This window comes from Malus domestica, chromosome 17 (genome assembly GCF_042453785.1).
Source record: "Malus domestica chromosome 17, GDT2T_hap1".
NCBI classification, from domain to species: domain Eukaryota; kingdom Viridiplantae; phylum Streptophyta; class Magnoliopsida; order Rosales; family Rosaceae; genus Malus; species Malus domestica.
In genome coordinates this window covers 7,051,708-7,070,175 of record NC_091677.1, presented here as the reverse complement: position 1 = coordinate 7,070,175, position 18,468 = coordinate 7,051,708, and the positions used below count along the sequence as shown (strand labels likewise).

General features: G+C 35.3%; 1 protein-coding gene across 1 annotated transcript; it reads left to right on the top strand.

The window, feature by feature from the left end:
- The first annotated feature begins 8,801 nt into the window (after nucleotides 1–8,801).
- On the top strand, nucleotides 8,802–10,342 carry LOC103404761 (transcription factor MYB4-like). The gene is made up of 3 exons (XM_008343716.4): nucleotides 8,802–9,032; nucleotides 9,170–9,299; nucleotides 9,701–10,342. Exons 1-3 carry the CDS (start codon nucleotides 8,900–8,902, stop codon nucleotides 10,212–10,214), a joined length of 777 nt encoding a protein of 258 aa, XP_008341938.1. The 5' UTR covers nucleotides 8,802–8,899; the 3' UTR covers nucleotides 10,215–10,342.
- The last annotated feature ends 8,126 nt before the right edge of the window (nucleotides 10,343–18,468 follow it).

The window sequence follows — 18,468 nt, the reverse complement described above, 5'->3', positions numbered from 1 at the left end:
AGGTAGATTTTTGTACTTCAACGTGTTACAAAATTAACATTTATGATTATACCAATGACGTAACTATTATACTACTATAGACATATGTTATTGCTATCGAACATTATGAACTTACATTTCAGTGTAATTGTATTACAACATGACGTCAACATACAAGGTCTATGGTAAGGCTACACCGTAATCATTCAAATTAAGGTTACATAATTATCTTAAAATTATATTTAATTTCACCAAATAACGTTGGTATTACCATATCAATTTCCTCGTTACAGTGTGGACGTTACGTTACATTCTTATGGTAGTATAATATAGTTGGACGTGATTGCATTATGATTTAATGTTTAAATTAAATGGTATAGGTACTTTTTTATTATTAAGGTATAGTGCACGAACCCTAAATATAAATGTGAAAAATTTTATTTGAACCCATATAACCTCTTACTCTTTACACTCATATTATTTTTAATTAAACTATCAGTACCTCTCCTTACAAATCCAATTCAATATGTAAATTTATCTTTACACCTATTTGAAAAATAAAAAACCAAAATCAAAGCATTCCCTCCTTTGATGTTCTCTCCTTCCAACAGTTACTTTTGATGGAGTCTTCATCACCCTTAACAGCGTTGCTCTTGATAACCCTTGGTTGCTTTGCGTGACCATATCAAACAAGTTGTCCCCTCTAAATTACCCTCTTGCATTTATTTTGGCTTCTCCAGCACACTCGTTGGTATTTGCACCTAGAAGCAGTTCGGAGGAAGAGAAAAAAAGCTAGTTGAGAGCAACTCCATTTGGTGAGAAAACTTCTTGTTCATTTGTACTCAGTGCTGTTATTTTTTGTGTAAGAGAAAGAAGCATGAACATAAAAATAAAATATGTATTGTTGATCAATATTTTAAGGCTAAATTGCTAATTTGCCCCTTGAACTATCACTTAACTTTCTATTTCCCTTTTAACTTTTTAATTGGAAAATTAAGGACTTAAACTAATTTTTTTGACCGATTTCCTCCCTACCGTAAGTTTTTCATATATTTCATTCAAATTAACATTAACTTTTATTACGTGCACACCACGTGATTCTCCTGTGTGGACAAAAGTCACTTCGCTAGACCTTTTGACACAAAAGCTATAGAATCACACATATTTACATAGGTTTATATTTTAGAAATCTAAGGTTTTCAATTATTTTAAAGAATGAAGCGATTGAACTACCCTCACATGTTGTGCACTTGCTTCCATTTAACAGAAATTTGGATGGAATGAATGAAAAATTAACAACAGGGGGCAAATTGGCCAAAAAATTAGTTTAAATCCTTAATTTTTCAATTAAAAAATTCAAAAGAAAAATTGAAGGTTAAGTAATAGTTCAGGAGGCATATCAGCAGTTTACTTATATTTTAATAACATGATTTCTACGCATGCTACTAACTTACCTCAAATTCAAAAAGAAGCCAAATTCCTAAAGTGAAAGCTTTTAAAGTCAACGATAGGATATTGACTGACGTGCAAGAGAGGTTCCTAGAGATTGGCTGGATTTTTGCTTTAAAAAAAAACTTGTATAAATCGATTCATACTTTAGTTGGAGTATCTAAAACATCAAAATCATCATTCATTCATAAAAAAATAACTTGTTTTTCTCTATGAGAGCGTATTAATGATATTGCCAGTATAGAACGTAAGAGAAAGATTACGTGATGATTAGGTTTGTTTAATTGGTGCGCGTTTACCAATAAATCTTATTTTTGTTGTTAGGTTCATTTTGTACTTGATATAGACATTCACATTTAAAATTTAAGTTGGGTGTAGAAAGTTATTATATATGTTCAAATAAATTTCCCTACATATATACATATGGTATACAAAGATGAGTAATGTCTTGTTTTCTAGATGTTTATATTGGTAAACCGTGATATGATTATCTTACGGTTATAGTTAATAATTCATAATGACGTTATTATTACTACAACAAAGTTAGTAGTTACATTAAGAACCTATTATACTAAGGTAGATTATTATACTTAGATGTGATTATATATCCATTACATTACCGAAAGTTCATATTAAATGATATTGTAACTTTTTTTTTTCTTTCTTTTTTTTTTTATTTTTATTAATTGTACAATAGACTAACTCCATATTCATACGGTTTATTTCCTTGCATCCAAGGAAGCTATCAAGTTGGTGTAAATAAATGTGTGAACATAATAACAAAACAAGTTCTCTTTAATTAGCTAATTAATTAGGTGTATTATTCCACGCATGACGCAGTGACGTTGGAAGTGGGAAGGGGACATAGTGAGAATACGTGAAAACAAGAAATACATATAAAGAGAACTCAATAATGTTGATCACATGGCAGCTCGACTCGGACGTCAAAGTCAACACTCACTCTTCCTGCATGAATTGCTAAGTAAACGACGACGCATGAAATATGGCTTATCTTTTATGTGCATGGAATTTCTTTTCTTTTCGTTTTCGTTACAGTATGCATTTGGAATTCAAGCCTGATGCAACTGTGGGCCCCTCTGTACTACATAGAAAATGAGTTAACGAGACGACAGTTCATGAAATTCAAACCTCGACCACGCAAACAGAATAATTAACCTACTTGAATTATACATTTGAAAGGAGAATATTATAAAAAAATAATGTTAAAGAGATTAAATTAATAAATAAAATTTTTATAAATTAAATGATGTGGTTATTGATAATTATATTATTATTAAGTATTGATTAGCGTACTTATTTTTATTAGTGATACATTATTTATGTTGTAAATTAAGTTTAAAAATTTAATCTCTCTAACATTACTTTATACAAAATGCTTCAGGTTGTCGTATGTGTTATGGTCATGTTTTTCTCTCTTTTGAAATTAGAAGTTATAGTTTTGAACTGTAAAACTTAGGTTGTAGACAAAAGAATAATTAAGGAGCTATTGTTGTATAATTTGTGAGTTGAAATCCTTGTGTAAACTACTCACTATACTTTCGCTCCAAAATTTTTAAGTAGTGCTCAAATTTTTTCTTTTATTTCATCCTTATTATTGAAGTTCCTAATTTTATAATTGTAAGTAAGAATTGATTGACGCCTCAATATGGATAGATATGCAAATAAAAACAAACTTACACCACAAGACTCTTAAAATATAAAAGGTAACCATTATTTATGAATTCCATATCGGAAAAAGAAGAGATCTTGCTTATAAGTAATTGGGTTAATTTTCATATTGTCAATTGATTTTATGATGGAACCTCAACTTTTTTAATGATATCAGAGCATGTAGTCTCGTGTGTGAAGCTCAACGTCCGTCGATTTGTGTTGTTCATATGTTAAGCTTGAAAATTTACCACATGTTAGGAACCTGTGGAGAGTATGAATCCCATATCGAGAAAAAAGAGGACCTTGCATGTGTTTTTAAGTAATTGGATTAATCCCATGTTTTCTATTGATTTATTTATAACCTCAATTTTCTTCATTTTTAGTGCTCTACAAAAGTCTCAAAAGTGAACACTTGAGACTGAAAAGTCTCAAAATTGAACACTGGGATTAGGGATTGGATTCTTGAATCTTGAGGTACGAATCTTGAAATATGAATAAAGCTACAAGTAGCCTTTACAATCTAGTTTGAGTGTGCTCAGGTAACAAATAAAAGATATCACATCTTTGAATTAAAATATTACTGAAATTGTTTTGATGCTTATAAAATTAATTTGTAAAATCCACTGCCTCGTATTTTTTGAGAGAGAAATCTTGACGAAAAGTTGAGGCGATGTTTCTTTGCAGTTTTCAGGTCTCAATCGACTTTCCTTAAGTGCATTGACCACTTCAGTTTGCCGTTCAAAATTCACGCCTTTATTCAAAACAAGGGTGGGAAATCAGTCTCAGTTTCACAACAGTAGTACACTACTATTTAAAGAGAAGGGATCTTCTCTGGATCTCTCCCACCAAAGACCACCAATCAATTAATATGGACCTTTGAAATTTGATCAATTGACTAAAAATATTATAATTTTTTAAGGGGCCCTTGAAATTTGATCCAACAACTATAAATATGGAGCTCCTTAAAAAGTTATAATAATTTTAGTCATTAGATCAAATTTCAAGGGTCCAAATTAATTAATTGGTAGGAGAGATTTAAACTCAAGTAAGGCAATAGAATGACCTCATTTTGTTTTCCTATTTGTTAAGACCTGATGAAGTGAGGATCGTACATTTGTTACTGAAAATGGTCCCGATCATAGTCTTCCGACAATTAGGAAGACCCCAAATGGGCAGATGGTCTGTTGCTCGCTTGTATCTACTTTCTTTTTGGGGTTTTGAAAGAGAAAGATTCTTCATTGACCATGAAAGTATAGAGCCAACCTGATTCAAATCACATAACAACAAATTCGATTCACACACGTTGTGTGAAACGTCGTACAAATTGTCTTGCTTCACTACGTGTCATTTAAATAATAGGCCATTCATATTGCATTATTTCAGCTAATTTGGTTATCAACGTCACTTTTTCATTGTCACATACATTGTATGACATGTAGCAATTAGTTATTAAAGAATGCAATCCTTTTTCGATAATTTGACAGATAACTTACAATTCATAATATTTAACGTTTCATTCATAATTTTAAGGGAGTTTTAACGAAAAGCCTACGGTACTGTTCACTTTAATGAAAAACCACATTTTTACACTAAAAAGTCAAATCTGGTACTATTCATTTTACCATTTATTTTGTCCTTATCATTAAAACTCAAAGTTTTCAAACCATTTTCATTAGTTTTCCTTAATTTTAATTGTGATAAAACCCAACATATCTTGGGTAGTGTAGATGCATGGTTAAGTTGGGATAGTTTTGTGTGATTATTAGTGTGTTACTGATTTGACTCTTAAATTTTAACATAGTATCAGAGCTCTGACATGGTCATACGTGATCTAATCCCATATAGAAAGCGGGACATAACAAATTACAAATTATATCAAACTGTGCAGGTGGTTAAATTGAGACAACATGTACATCAGTATGATTAATAGTGATCTACCAGCTCGCCTCTGAGTTCTTGACATCAGTATCCCAGTTCTTACACATAAATATTATCAGAGCTAGACTATCAATCTTGTAAGTGAGATGCCTTAGATTTGATTTTCATCAAATATGAATTTGAACCACATTATTGTTAGCACATTGTGAGGCTAAGCACACCCCCTCCTAGTGTAGATAATATCATTTGTTCATAAAAATATATAATTAAGGTAAATTTGATAAAAAAAAAAAACAGTTATTAATTTAATTTGGGCAATTTATTTAGATCACTAAATAGTTTTTAATGCTTATAAGAAGAGTTCACTGAAGAGAAATTTTAGCAGGTGGTACTAACCTTACCATCAACCTATGCTAAAGTATAAATTAATCATTTACACAAACCAAACTTCTTATAATTTCTTTGAGGTAAACAAAAAATTAATCACTATTTAATGTTTGTAGACAAATTAAACATTTTCATTTCGTTGACAAACATGCTAGCAAAAGTTTTAGGGTAAATTTCAACATTTCATAATTTCAGAACAAATTACACAGACTACTCATTTGGGAGGTGTTTTAATGACTAAAAACACTTTTATAGAAAATATTATTGAGTTTAAAAAACACTTGAATTGCTTATGGCAAGAAGCACCGATGATGTGCTTCTTGTAGGAAGCACTGAAATTGTGCTTCTTATAGGAAGCACTTTAAGTATTTTTTCAGGATTAACTTGCATTATTATTAAGGACCGAAATTGTGCTTCTTGTAGGAAGCACCGAAATTGTGCTTCTTATAGGAAGCACTTTAAGTGTTTTTTCAGGATTAACTTGCATTATTATTAAGGATTGGTTCCAATTTTCTAAAAATGTTTTTAATCATTTAAAAGCACTTTCTGAACAAGCCAATAAAACAAGATACAAGACTAATTAAAAAAAATGTAGAATAATGATGCACTTACCACATTTTTCATCTCACATTTGTATCATCTCTTTAATAGAGGTAAGATCCACCAACACATGTGGGTCCCATTTCTAGTAGAGATGTGATACAAATACAGTGTAACATCCCACATTGCTCAGGGGAGTGGATCCTGTAAGCCTTATATGTATATTCCCATCTCTACCTAGCACGAGACATTTTGGGAGCTCACTGCTTCAGGTTCCATCGTAACTCTGAATTTAAGCGAGTTAGCGCGAGAGCATTCCCAGGATGGGAGACCCACTGGGAAGTTCTCGTGTGAGTTCACAGAAACAAAACCGTGAGGGCATGGTCAGGATCCAAAGTGGACAATATCATGCTACGGTGGAGTTGAGCCCGGGATATGATGGGGGCCCGAGCCGGGATGTGACATACAGTATAACAAAATGTAATAAAAGTAACGTTACCAAAAATATATCAATTCTAATTGAACAAGCAAATCTAAATTCACAAGGACCAAAAAACATAGATCTTGACTCCTTCAAATTAAAGAGTAACTTAGAAAAATAACTTAGCAGATATGCAAAATCCTAACATACTCAGTTCCATAATACTTTGCCATTGCCACACATTTAGTCTTCTCAACAAACACAACAGTTTGTCAAGTTCAAGCCATACAATATGAAGGGAAATCTAAAAAGAAAAATTATTATTAGTATACGGAAGATTCATAAATAAGTAGAAACTTCATCAAATTATTCAACTTGTTAACAGAAGTCAAACTTCAGAAAGCTTTTATTCCCATAAAAAAGTAGAAACTTCAAGGATTTTATTTTCTAAATAGGTGTAAAGATAAATTGACATTTTGAATTGGGCTTGTGAGGGTATTTAGGTAGTAAATAAGGGCTCTATTTATTCTTTAATTAAAAATAATATAGATGTAGAAAGTAAATTATGTGTAGAAAGAAGTTATATAGGTTCAAATAAAATTGATCTTTTCTTATGCTTCAACAAAATATTAACTGATCTTATTATGACATATAGCCATATACATTTATTACAAAGAGTTTTTACTATTACAAAAAGGCTTATTATATTAATACCTCACGTATTATTGAATAAACCCACATACTTAATATACCACATACTTCCCCATAATACCCTCACACCCCCACATTCTCAACATGTGACATCCCACATCGCTCAGGGGAGTGGATCCTGTAAGCCTTATATGTATATTCCTATCTCTACCTAGCACGAGGCTTTTTGGGAGCTCACTGGCTTCAGGTTCCATCGGAACTCCGAAGTTAAGCGAGTTTGCGCAAGAGCAATCCCATGATGGGTGACCCACTGAGAAGTTTTCGTGCGAGTTCCTAGAAACAAAACTATGAGGGCATGGTCGGGGCCCAAAGCGGACAATATCATGCTACAGTGGAGTCGAGCCCGGGATGTGGTGAGGGTCCGGGCCGGGATTTGACACAACATACACCTCACATTTTCTCCATACCTTTTCTATACACCCCACAATTTTCAAATCTTATAACACTCATTTTTAAACACCTTATGATTTTATTTTTCGTTCTACTTTGTTGTTTTTCGTTCATTTTTAAACGGCTTAGTTGGCTTATTGAACTGTGACTTGAGTTTACCGCTTCACCATCCAAATCATGCTCTAATATTTTAGAAATTAAACATCTTATGATTTTGTTTTTCGTTATACTTTGTTCAGGACAGGGTTAACCTGTGTAGCTTATTAATTTTCAATGGTGATTTTGATACATGTGAACTTTTAAGTTGTGCTTTGATGTAATATCTTATGAAGGAATATTTGGCCCGTGTAATGAAACCAAAAGCTCTTATGAATTTGTAGGCATTTTTCATATGAAAATTATGGTTTGCTAACAAATTTTATAGCTATCGGGTATCTATGTTCTTCCAATTTGTAGTATTCATGCTTCCTAAATGCTCTATACTTTCTATTCTGTAAGATAAACCTAGTTGAAAATAACCATAAAAAAATGGAGGGTGGGAGGAGTTTTGATAGTTGAAGAAGATAAATAATAAAAATGATTTGTGGTGTATTTAGAAATTTTTTATTTTTTTTAAAACCTAATAAGGTCAAAATTGTCATTGCATAGAATACATAAATAATTTAGTATTAAAATTTAATTTAGAGTGCATTCAATATTTTGTAGAATGCTAATATAAAAAGCCTTACAAAAATATGATCAATAGTATGATATCTCTAACATTATATACTCGAATCAACGGATTCTCGTATAATATACGATGATGATCCGTAGCCATACAAACTTCTTCGCCCCATGACGTTGTTGTCATAGTTTGTCTCTAAATATCAAAATTTTCCTTTGTCCATACTTGCAATTATTTTATGCGGGTATTCCTTTACCGGCGCCATCCGTGGCCACACATTTTTATATCAGGCAGCAAGTACCAGGCGTTGACTGGATATACACCGGGCAGATTAGGCAAATGAACCCATGCAAAAGGAGGCGTTTGCTGTGCAACACATGGTTTGATGCAAAGTAGGAAGCATCATGGATCAAGGTGGCCAGTTTCCTTGAAGCTGGCTGTTTTGCACTCGTGTTCAATAGGTTACTTGATATAATTCCACCTGATAACATACAGTCAAAGTCACTCTATATACATAAAAAACGAACATGTAGCTCCGTTGAATCTTCTTCTTGGGGCCCACTTGTAGCGAAGTTGCCAAAAGCTCCTTTTTTTATTATTTAGGGTGTGGGGCCGAAAACCAGAAAAATACATTCAGGGCAACGTTATGCAATACTATATTGTGTGGCACACGTTTTTGGGACTGATATAAATAAGAGTTTCAACTTGCGGAAAAACCTGAAAAACAAGCAGTGGAGATCTCACTCAAACTTCAGAGAAAGCAAGACTTAAACCAGAGAGAAATAGTAGAGAGAACTTGATTAGGAAAAATGGTTAGAACTCCTTGCCGCGATGAAAATGGAATGAAGAAAGGTACGTGGACACCTGATGAAGACAGGAAGCTAATTGCTTATGTCACCAGGTATGGCTGCTGGAATTGGCGCCAACTTCCCAAATTTGCAGGTGAGACACTAAGTGATTTATTAAGTTGCTGAACTTGTAATTAGAGATGATAATTGAATTGGGTTTTAGTTGTTAAAGTATTTAGCTAAAGAGTTAATCAGTTCTTAGTGCTAATCAATTTGGTTTTACTTGATTAGGTTTGTCGAGGTGTGGGAAGAGTTGCAGACTGCGGTGGATGAATTATTTGAGGCCAAACATCAAGAGAGGAAACTACAGCACGGAAGAAGAGGAAACTATTGTCAAATTACACGAAAAATTGGGGAATAGGTATAACACTCTTCTTAATTTATGTAACCTAGACCCTAATTGTTTGATAACTTGGATCACGTAAAATCATATGTTTTAAGCCACTAGGGTTAGCCCAGTAGTGAGGATGGCCGTAGAGTGAGAAGTAGGAGTATGCTATGTCCATCGTCTGAAACCCTCCAATGTAACCAAAAAAAAAAAAAAAAAAAAAAAAAGCCTTTTGTAATCCAGAATTCAGTAATTGCTGGATTGCTCTAGTAGATTGAACATTTCCTCCTCAATTTGTGTCCAGTATTCAAATCCCCCTCCTCTTAATTTAGCTTAGAACATTGCTTGTAATAAACAAAATCTAGAATTCAGTAATTAGTTAAGTGCAAATATATCTCATGATATATATTAATCTTGTTTTCCTTGATTTGCAGATGGTCTGCTATAGCAGCTCAGCTACCAGGAAGAACGGACAATGAGATCAAAAATCACTGGCATACAAACCTCAAGAAGCGCACGAATAATAAACAGTGCAACTCATCATTTTCATCATCAGCCACAAATACTGAAGAAACTCCCAGTTACTCAAGCCTTGAAGCAGCAGTGGATCAACCAATTAAGAAAGCTATTTTTCCAAATGCAGAAAGTACCGTTACCCCTCAAGTAACCCAAAAAACTGATGATCGTGTTGATAATAGCTCCCAACTTTCGCCGTCTCCACAACCGTCATCGAGTGAAGTCTCATCCATGAGTGCAGATAATAATTGGGTTAATTATGTGGAAGACATCAATGTTACTTCCATGGAAGCATATGCAGATAGTCAGTTCATCGATGATTTCTGGACCGAGCCTTTTTTGGCTGATAATTCCTACATTCCAAGTGGGTTTTACACGCCCTTGATGGATTCTGAGTTTGTGTATCCACTATTTGGTGGAGATTTCTTGTAAAGTGAGGTCGTCTTATCTAATCAAAATATCATTTTATGCTTGGAGATCAAATGTAATGCCAGCATTTTGTGTTTTTGTGTATGAACAAGAACTTTTCTATCAAAAATTACAGCATGTTGAAATTACAATTCTTTCTCCTATTTATCGAATTAGTGCTAAACATGCTAGCTACTCCTTCACTGGAAGAATGGAACAATAGCTGATTTGTAGCTAAGCTTGGTTATCAAAATTAAATTAACATTCACATGGACATATGTAAACGTATTTGTACTTCGTATATTTCTATAGACTATAAATCCACGATAAAATTAGGCGACACAAGTACGGAAAACAATTGTGTATTGCACCCAGCTTAACACGATGTACAAATGAACTTGCATTGGATCAAGTGGCGGTTGCTTTAAGTTATGATGGGCGTCCCTTAGTTCATCGGGGGTGTGATCTACCCTTTAGAAAGCTTTATCTTGTACTTATGAAATTTATGCAAAGATATCCTTCCTACTCGATTAATTTTTGTCTCAAAAAGTATGGTGATGGTCATTAACTGTTTATCTTGCAGTTCCCCTCTGAAGTCGGCACTGCATGTGTTAAAGGAGTGCTTATTTGCCAGGGTTGTCTCATTCTCATCTTCACTTCAGATTCGATCCTATGACTTCATTGCTTGTTCTATTACAAAATGGTTGTGTTATATTGCCTCTTAACCGGTCACAAGGTCGCTTTGATAGTTTATCGGCTGATGGTGCTGCACTCAATCCGGTATGCTCGTAACACGTTACTTTGGGAAAGTACGTGAAAAGACCCAATAGTTGGTTCTCACCTTGCTGGTACTAGGTTGCTTGAATTCTTAAAATCTCAGCCTTCATCATCCTAAACCGCTCACCTCCACAAGAAAATAGAGCAACATCCATAGAGCAAGCGTTGCTGCTGACGGCAAAGCTATTGCTAAAAAAGATTACAAACAAGAAAAAAAAAAAGTAACAAAAAGTCAAAAAAATTGCCATACTTTAGACTGTTTGTCAGGCTGCTAGCAAAAACTAAGTCATCACCAGCCACGGAGCAAGCGACTAATTAACCTCCATGATATGATAATGATTAAGGCTAATAGGATCGCCCAGGCCCATTATCTTGCAGGTTATTCAACATGAACACGTACCTATTGTCGCATATAAGATTTGCTTTATCAAATGTGATTTGTACCAAGTACCACTAGTACTATCTATCCGTCGGAATCTTACGTCATTATCTTAGAAACTATTAATTTGACGAGTACTTTAACTTATGTGCCGCCACCATAATTGATTATCAACATGATTAATTACACAATTTGTATCTGTTACGTACATGCATGTGATTCACACAAACCTTATTCATTAGAAAAAAGTAACTAGAAGCTTCAAAATCAATCCCATGGTTTCTTGGAAATTCTAGTGAAAACGTGTTATATACCATGGATATGCCAAATTGTTCTTATTTTGGACTTCTTAATTTCATGAAACTGGTTTGCTAGGATTAATATATATTTGCGTGTCAGTATTGAGTCATTAAAATTCTTAGTGTAAAAATACAGATGTATTCAAAAAAAAAAAAAAAAAACAGCATCACATAATTAGTAAATATTTTGACCTCTAAATCATGAAACTCTCATCACTCATTAATTAGACTGTATATATTCATTTGTTCTGCTTTGATCTCAGTTGGCCAACATTAATTTTAAGGGTAAGTTACATAAAATTATCTCAACTATAGATCGAATCACAATCTCATACCTCATGTTTTAAACATAGCAATGTTATACCTCAACTTTTGAATTCGTTGCAATATCATACATCCGTTAAATTTTCTGTTAAATTGGCTATTAAATGATGACATAGCAGGAACAGAGCCCACTCCTTCCCCAATAAAATAATAAAAAATTAATTATTAATTTTTTAACAATTAAAGTTAATTAAAAAAAAACTCTCTTCAACACCCACTCACTCTTTTGCCTCTCACTTGTCTCCCTCACTCACTCTTTCTCTCTCACGCCCACCTCCGTCCACCTTCTTAATCCACTCATTCCCTCATTTGCCCCTCTTTTTCCTCCCCTCACTCCCTCATTTGTCCCCCTTCTTCCTCGTTTGCCTTAGACACACCAAAATTCCTACGCAGATCCCTAACGACATCTCATTCGACCTCAACGCTCCCTTCTTCGACCACTAAGCCTCCCACTCCGACTGCTTCGTCAAGTTCCTCCACATTGGCTGATACACCATTGTTGATGGCGAATAGGGAACCTCAGCAAACTCTAGTTAGTGTTGCGGGAAATGCCTTATATGCAGGCCAGGTCAGGTTTATTTGATGTACCTTCTGGAGGCTCAAATCAGCAAACTCCAGTTGGTGTTGTAGATTCGGCACAGCTTAGGACGACCAGAGCAAGGCAAAGAAGACGAAGCAGAGGAAGGCGAAAAGACCTCAAGGTTGATTTCTCTGCTGCGCTGCTTCACCGTCAACACGACACTGTCTTCGTTGTTGTAACATCCCACGTCGCCCAGGGGAGTGATCCTTAAATGTATATTCACATCCCTACCTAGCACGAGAGCTTTTGGGAGCTCACTAGCTTCGGGTTCCGTAGGAACTCCGAAGTTAAGCGAGAAGGAGGCCAGAGCACTTCCAAGATGGGTGACCCACTAGGAAGTTGCTCGTGAGTTCCCAAAAACAAAACCGTTAGGGAATGGTAAGCCCAAAGCGGACAATATTGTGATACGGTGATGGAGCAGGCCCGGGAAGTGATCCCTTCCGAGCCGGGATGTGACAAATGGTATCAGAGCCAATCCTTGGCCGAAAGTGTGCCGACGAAGACGTCGGGCCCTTAAGGAGAGTGGATTGTAACATCCCACATCGTCCATGGGAGTGATCCTTAAATGTATATTCATATCCCTACCTAGCACGAGGCATTTTGGGAGCTCACTGGCTTCGGGTTCCGTAGGAACTCCGAAGTTAAGCGAGAAGGAGGCCAGAGCACTTCCAAGATGGGTGACCCATTGGGAAGTTGCTCGTGAGTTCCCAAAAACAAAACCATGAGGGAATGGTAAGCCCAAAGCGGACAATATTGTGCTACGGTGATGGAGCAGGCCCGGGAAGTGGTCCCTCCCGAGCCGGGATGTGACATTGTCGTCGCTGAAGGAGTCAGTGGCGTTGGCATCGGTGTGTATTGTTGGAAATTTTGAGTATAATTGCATTGTCCCACATTGCTCACCACCATAAGGTTTTCTCACTTTATAAGGCTTTGTCCCTTATAGAAAATGATTAGAGTGATAAACCTTGGAGAATAAAATTGGGCTCACCCTTGGGGTTGGGCTTTGGGGTGTAACAATTAATTGATAATTAATATATAATTAATTATCAAAAGATGGGCCTTGGAGATCTTGGGCTCTGAAAGTTAAATTCTTTAATTAATTATTTTTAATTAATTTCGAATTAAATTAAATTATTTTTTATGAAATGACTCATCATTTAGATGAAGTCTAAGAGTGTATGAACATATTTGAGAAACAGATGGAGCAACACACCTTTGCATTGAACATTCGCCTCCCAAAAACATGTTTATTGTGAACAAACATATGCTTACTATAAATACATGCATCTGCATATTATTCAACTCACTGAAAATCATCAATCCTTATATACCAAACATACTGAGAGTCCCACAAACAAATTCGCAGAAGTTTAGTTTTCCGGTGCTGGAATTCTAACTTAGATCATTGAATCCTGGTGAAGCAGACATCCGTAGAACTACAAGCACTGAGTAGGGACGAAATTTCTGTTTCAAGGACATTGCGGTACGCAAGTCTCGATCTTCTGTTTCACTGCTTAAATAATATTTCATCTTGTTTATTATCTATAATATATTTATTCGCATTTATTAGTAGCATATATATAAGTTTATCCCATATTGTTGACATATCTCTAACATGTATGATCTGCATAAGCTTTGGTTGGATTCACAGCTGAGTTAGCGCGATAAGTGGCTTGAATGAGTTACGGAGGTCAAGGTTCTCAATGATGAGTCAGAATACTCGATTGCTTATGTATAAGGCACCAGTCCAGGTGCACGTGTCAATGGAGGTGGACTTCCAAGTGGTGATCATGTTGGATGCATCAGACGTGACTTTGAATGATATGAGAGGTTTGGTATCCGAATTTGAAGAGACATGGAGAACAACAAAGAAGAATCTCGTTAGAAGAAGTGTGGCCATGGCGAGCATGGCTGCCATTGTTTCTCTGCAAGTGAAAGCTGAGCGAGTGAGTGAGGGAGACAAGTGAGAGGAAATAGAGAGTGAGTGAGTGAGGAAGAGAGTTTTTCTTAATTGATTTTAATTGTCAAATAAAAAATTTATAATGTATAATAATTAATTAATTTTTTATTTTAGTGGGTGAATGAGTGGGCCCCACTTCTGCCACGTCATCATTTAACAACCAAATTGACAAAAAATTAACAGAGGTCTGACATTGCAACGAATTCATAAGTTGATGTATAACATTGCAATGTATAAAACATGAGATATGAGATTATGGCTTGAAAAATAGTTGAGTTAGTTTTGTGTAATTTACCCTAATTTTAAAGTTTAAGGATTAGGTTACCTCAATGCTCAAGTTTGTGTTTGGTTCCATTGTTTTCTACTTCAAGTTTTCTATTTATAGAAGGAGAGTATAGAGAATTGTCTTGTAACGTCATTTCATGATCAAAATTTTGATCAAAATGCACAATGAGGATCTCATCCACACAATTTTTTACTTCCACACAGTGCACCATCATTTTCGAGAATTTAGATTTCTTAAGTTCCTGATGTTTTTGGGATCCCTACTGCAATATAAAGCCTATAACATATAAATAAGACCTTATGGGTTATTTACTTGAGTATAATTAATTACAAGGGAAACATTTTGAGTCTTGTGAGCAAGTGTGTGAGAGATTAAGCTAATGTTTGAAAAAAGAAGATTTTTATGTACTCCAAAACTCGATTACCAAAATAGACCTAAGTACAAAAAAACCAAAACAATTGCTTTTTAGTTCTCCACGAGTTGAGAGCTTTTCTCTCCAAGTTGATAGTTTTTCTCACTATTTGTGTGAGGCTTTCAAACTTAAGATTTTACAGTGGTACTGGCCTTTGCTTCGGCGGGGTTAGTTACAGTGTCCTCTTGTCTTTCTTTTCCTTCCGTTTTCCTTGCCTCTACTGTTTTTTCACCCAAATTTTAACTTTGATCTGTCCAATTCCTCAACCCCCGAGGGTATACCTCTTCCTAGCTCTTCCTTGGTTCGATCTTCAAGTATCCTGTTGAGATTGCGTGTAGAGTTCCGGTGTTAACACTGGCTCAGGTGTTTCCAACACCATCACTTTCTCCTTGTTGTCTCCTGGTTCCGATAGTGTTGTTTGTGGGTTTCCACGAGCTTCGTACTGGTAGTTGGCTTCTCTCGCTTAGTTGCCGACTATCCCCTATTTACGGTTGTGCTCAGGTAGCAAATCTAGGTTGGAGGTGGCGTCTAATGAGGTGATACTTGAGGGTGGACTGGGAATCAGATGGATTGACTAGTAATCTATCGGTGGAAAATGCAGTGGAAGCTTATGGTCGACTGTTGTGTTTTTTTGGGCCTTACTATTTTAGGGCTCTCTTTGTGTGTTTTCTTTTGTCTTAAGCCCTTTTTTGTTTGTTTATAGGTGTAAGTTGGGCATTTGGTTTGCTTGTAAGTTTGTGTTTAATAAATTATTTTTTTTATCAAAAAAAACAAAAACCTAGGTAGTATTATAAATCCTATGTTCTTTTTGTGTGTTTTGGTTTGTGGATTGTATTGGTGTTTTCTTTAATTAGGAGGAATTTGATTTAATCATTTATCGTGTATCGTGTGATCAGAAATTATATAACTTTTTTTTATTTAAAATTAAATACATATAGTATAACGAAAATTAATCGCACGATATACGATAAATGGTTAGATTATAGAATTCCTAGGATCTCTACCAAATGAATCTAGAAATGATCCTCTTCCTCTGTAGGGTTGGCTTTTGTCCACCGGTAACAAGACAAATATAGACATCTGTGCAAGATTAATAGAGTGTGAAACCGAATTATTCAAAGTGTGAAAGCGTCTACTAAATTATTGTTTTATTCAAAGATTTACTTTTCGGGGAAAACCGTGTCTGTATCATCAACCGAAACAGTCGGAAACAGTGGTCCCTTTTCTTAATTTGGTTCTTCTTATTCAACCATTGATGACATCGCAACTTCTACGTCATTTTCTGTGATGTCATCAACTTAATAAGTGATTAGGGTATTGATAGTTGATTATTTAATTGTCGATCCTATCCAAACATTTGCATGTGACATTAAGCGCGTCAACCGTTGGATCCAGATGCGGTTATCTAAGTTTGTTTTATTGGTCTAAGTCTATGCTACACGTGTGATCTTCTCTGCTTGACTGTTTCTTTGTTGAGGGTACGATATCATTAGCTACATGATGTAGCCTTGCCAAATTACTATAAATGGCCATTTGCCAATACCATGACCTTCTTTAAATATACGCAAAAACATAAAATAGAACTGCTATCCATCCAAAAATAAAAAGTTTGGTTAACCTAATTTTTTTTAAAATTTACTATTTTAAATGGAGGGGGGGGAGTTCGAAAATATTACAATAATTTAGGAGAGAGAAGAGTCCTCACCTAATTTTTCTCATGACTATAGGATTACATCAATGCTCATATTTATGTCCTTACCTTTATGCATTGATAATGGATGAGGTGATGGGAAATATTTAAGATGATATTGTAAGACTTAAGAATACACAAGTGTTCACTTCAATTGCATGGCTTTTCAATGAGAGGCTGCATGTATTTATATTCCACTTCAGATTACATTAGGGAATGAAATCCCTATTTACAAGGCTATTCAAAATTAAAAAATTACAACAGAATATACAAAGGAAACATATCATAGAAACAACAAACATTTAAAGGAGTTGTAACCTAACCTACCTCTTTGTAGATAAGAGTTTAGGTTGATCAAAACCTCATGAAGTCGCGGGAACAGAAATCAAACACTAACTTGGTCTAACCTCCCCCCGCAAGCTGGCAGGCGGAGGAATAACTGAAAGCTTGGAAACAAGAAGGTTGAACTGCGCCAATGACAAACCTTTTATGAACAGATCAGCAACCTGATCTTGAGAACATATGATGGAAAACAAATAAACTGTAATCACAAGAGGAAGCTTGAAACCCCAATTGAAGTAGAAACTCTGAAAAACGTTGGAACCACGCTCTTGGGGCTTGTTTCAAGCCATATAAGCTTCGTTGCAATTTGCACACATGATTGGGATGCTGCTTATCAATGAATCTGGCAGGTTGTCACATATATGCGTCCTCCTTTAGAAATCCATGCAAGAAAGCGTTATGTACATCCAGTTGCCTTACATGCCATTTTTTTTTAAACTGCTAAACTGAGGACAAATCTTATGGTGATGTGCTTGACCATAGGACTAAAGGTCTCTATGTAATCAATTCCAGGCTATTGATGAAACCCATTGGCAACCAACCTGGCCTTGTGCCTTTCCATCGAGCCATCTGCCCGTTTTTTTTTATCTTAAACACCTATTTGTTTGGCAACAAATTCATTTGGGGATGATAAGGAACAAGTTTCCAAGTACCACAGTGTTGCAATGCATTAAACTCTTGAACCATGGCATCCTTCCATGCTTGATGCTTAACTACCTGACTAAAACATGTTGGTTCAACGAAAGAAAGGTCAGTAGAAACATGCAAAGCATATTTAGGATTTGGCTTGTGTATTCCAAACTGCAAACAAGTTGTCATTTGCTTCAATGGCACATAGGGTTGACTCAATTGTGTATTGTCATGATCTGAAGATGGCATAGGCAGATTTATGTTTGGTTCATTAACTACTGCTCGCTTATTTAAATCGGGATTGGTGGAGATAGGGTTAGGCATAGATATAGTGACTGGTGGATTGGCAGGATGAGATAATATGGGATTTTGTGGAAGGTTGTTCGAATCAGGAGTGGTAGTATTTGGTTGAGACAAGGACACTATGATTTGAGTAGAAGTCAGCGAGTTGGTGGATGAAGTGGACATTTATATAGGAAAGGTAAACAAAAGATCAAGATTTGTAACACTACATGTGTGATCGACATTCTTCAGTGAAGATGTGAGTTCCTTAAATGGAAATGAGTCCTCATCGAATAGAACATGGTGAGACAAATAAA

What these genes read in the sequence shown, in the direction of transcription:
- LOC103404761 (XM_008343716.4), top strand. Translation starts at nt 8,900, where the DNA reads ATGGTTAGAACTCCTTGCCGCGATGAAAATGGAATGAAGAAAGGTACG. An exon ending in CCAACTTCCCAAATTTGCAG is followed by an intron (nt 9,033 to 9,169) that starts GTGAGACACTAA and finishes TTACTTGATTAG; the next exon opens with GTTTGTCGAGGTGTGGGAAG. An exon ending in CACGAAAAATTGGGGAATAG is followed by an intron (nt 9,300 to 9,700) that starts GTATAACACTCT and finishes CTTGATTTGCAG; the next exon opens with ATGGTCTGCTATAGCAGCTC.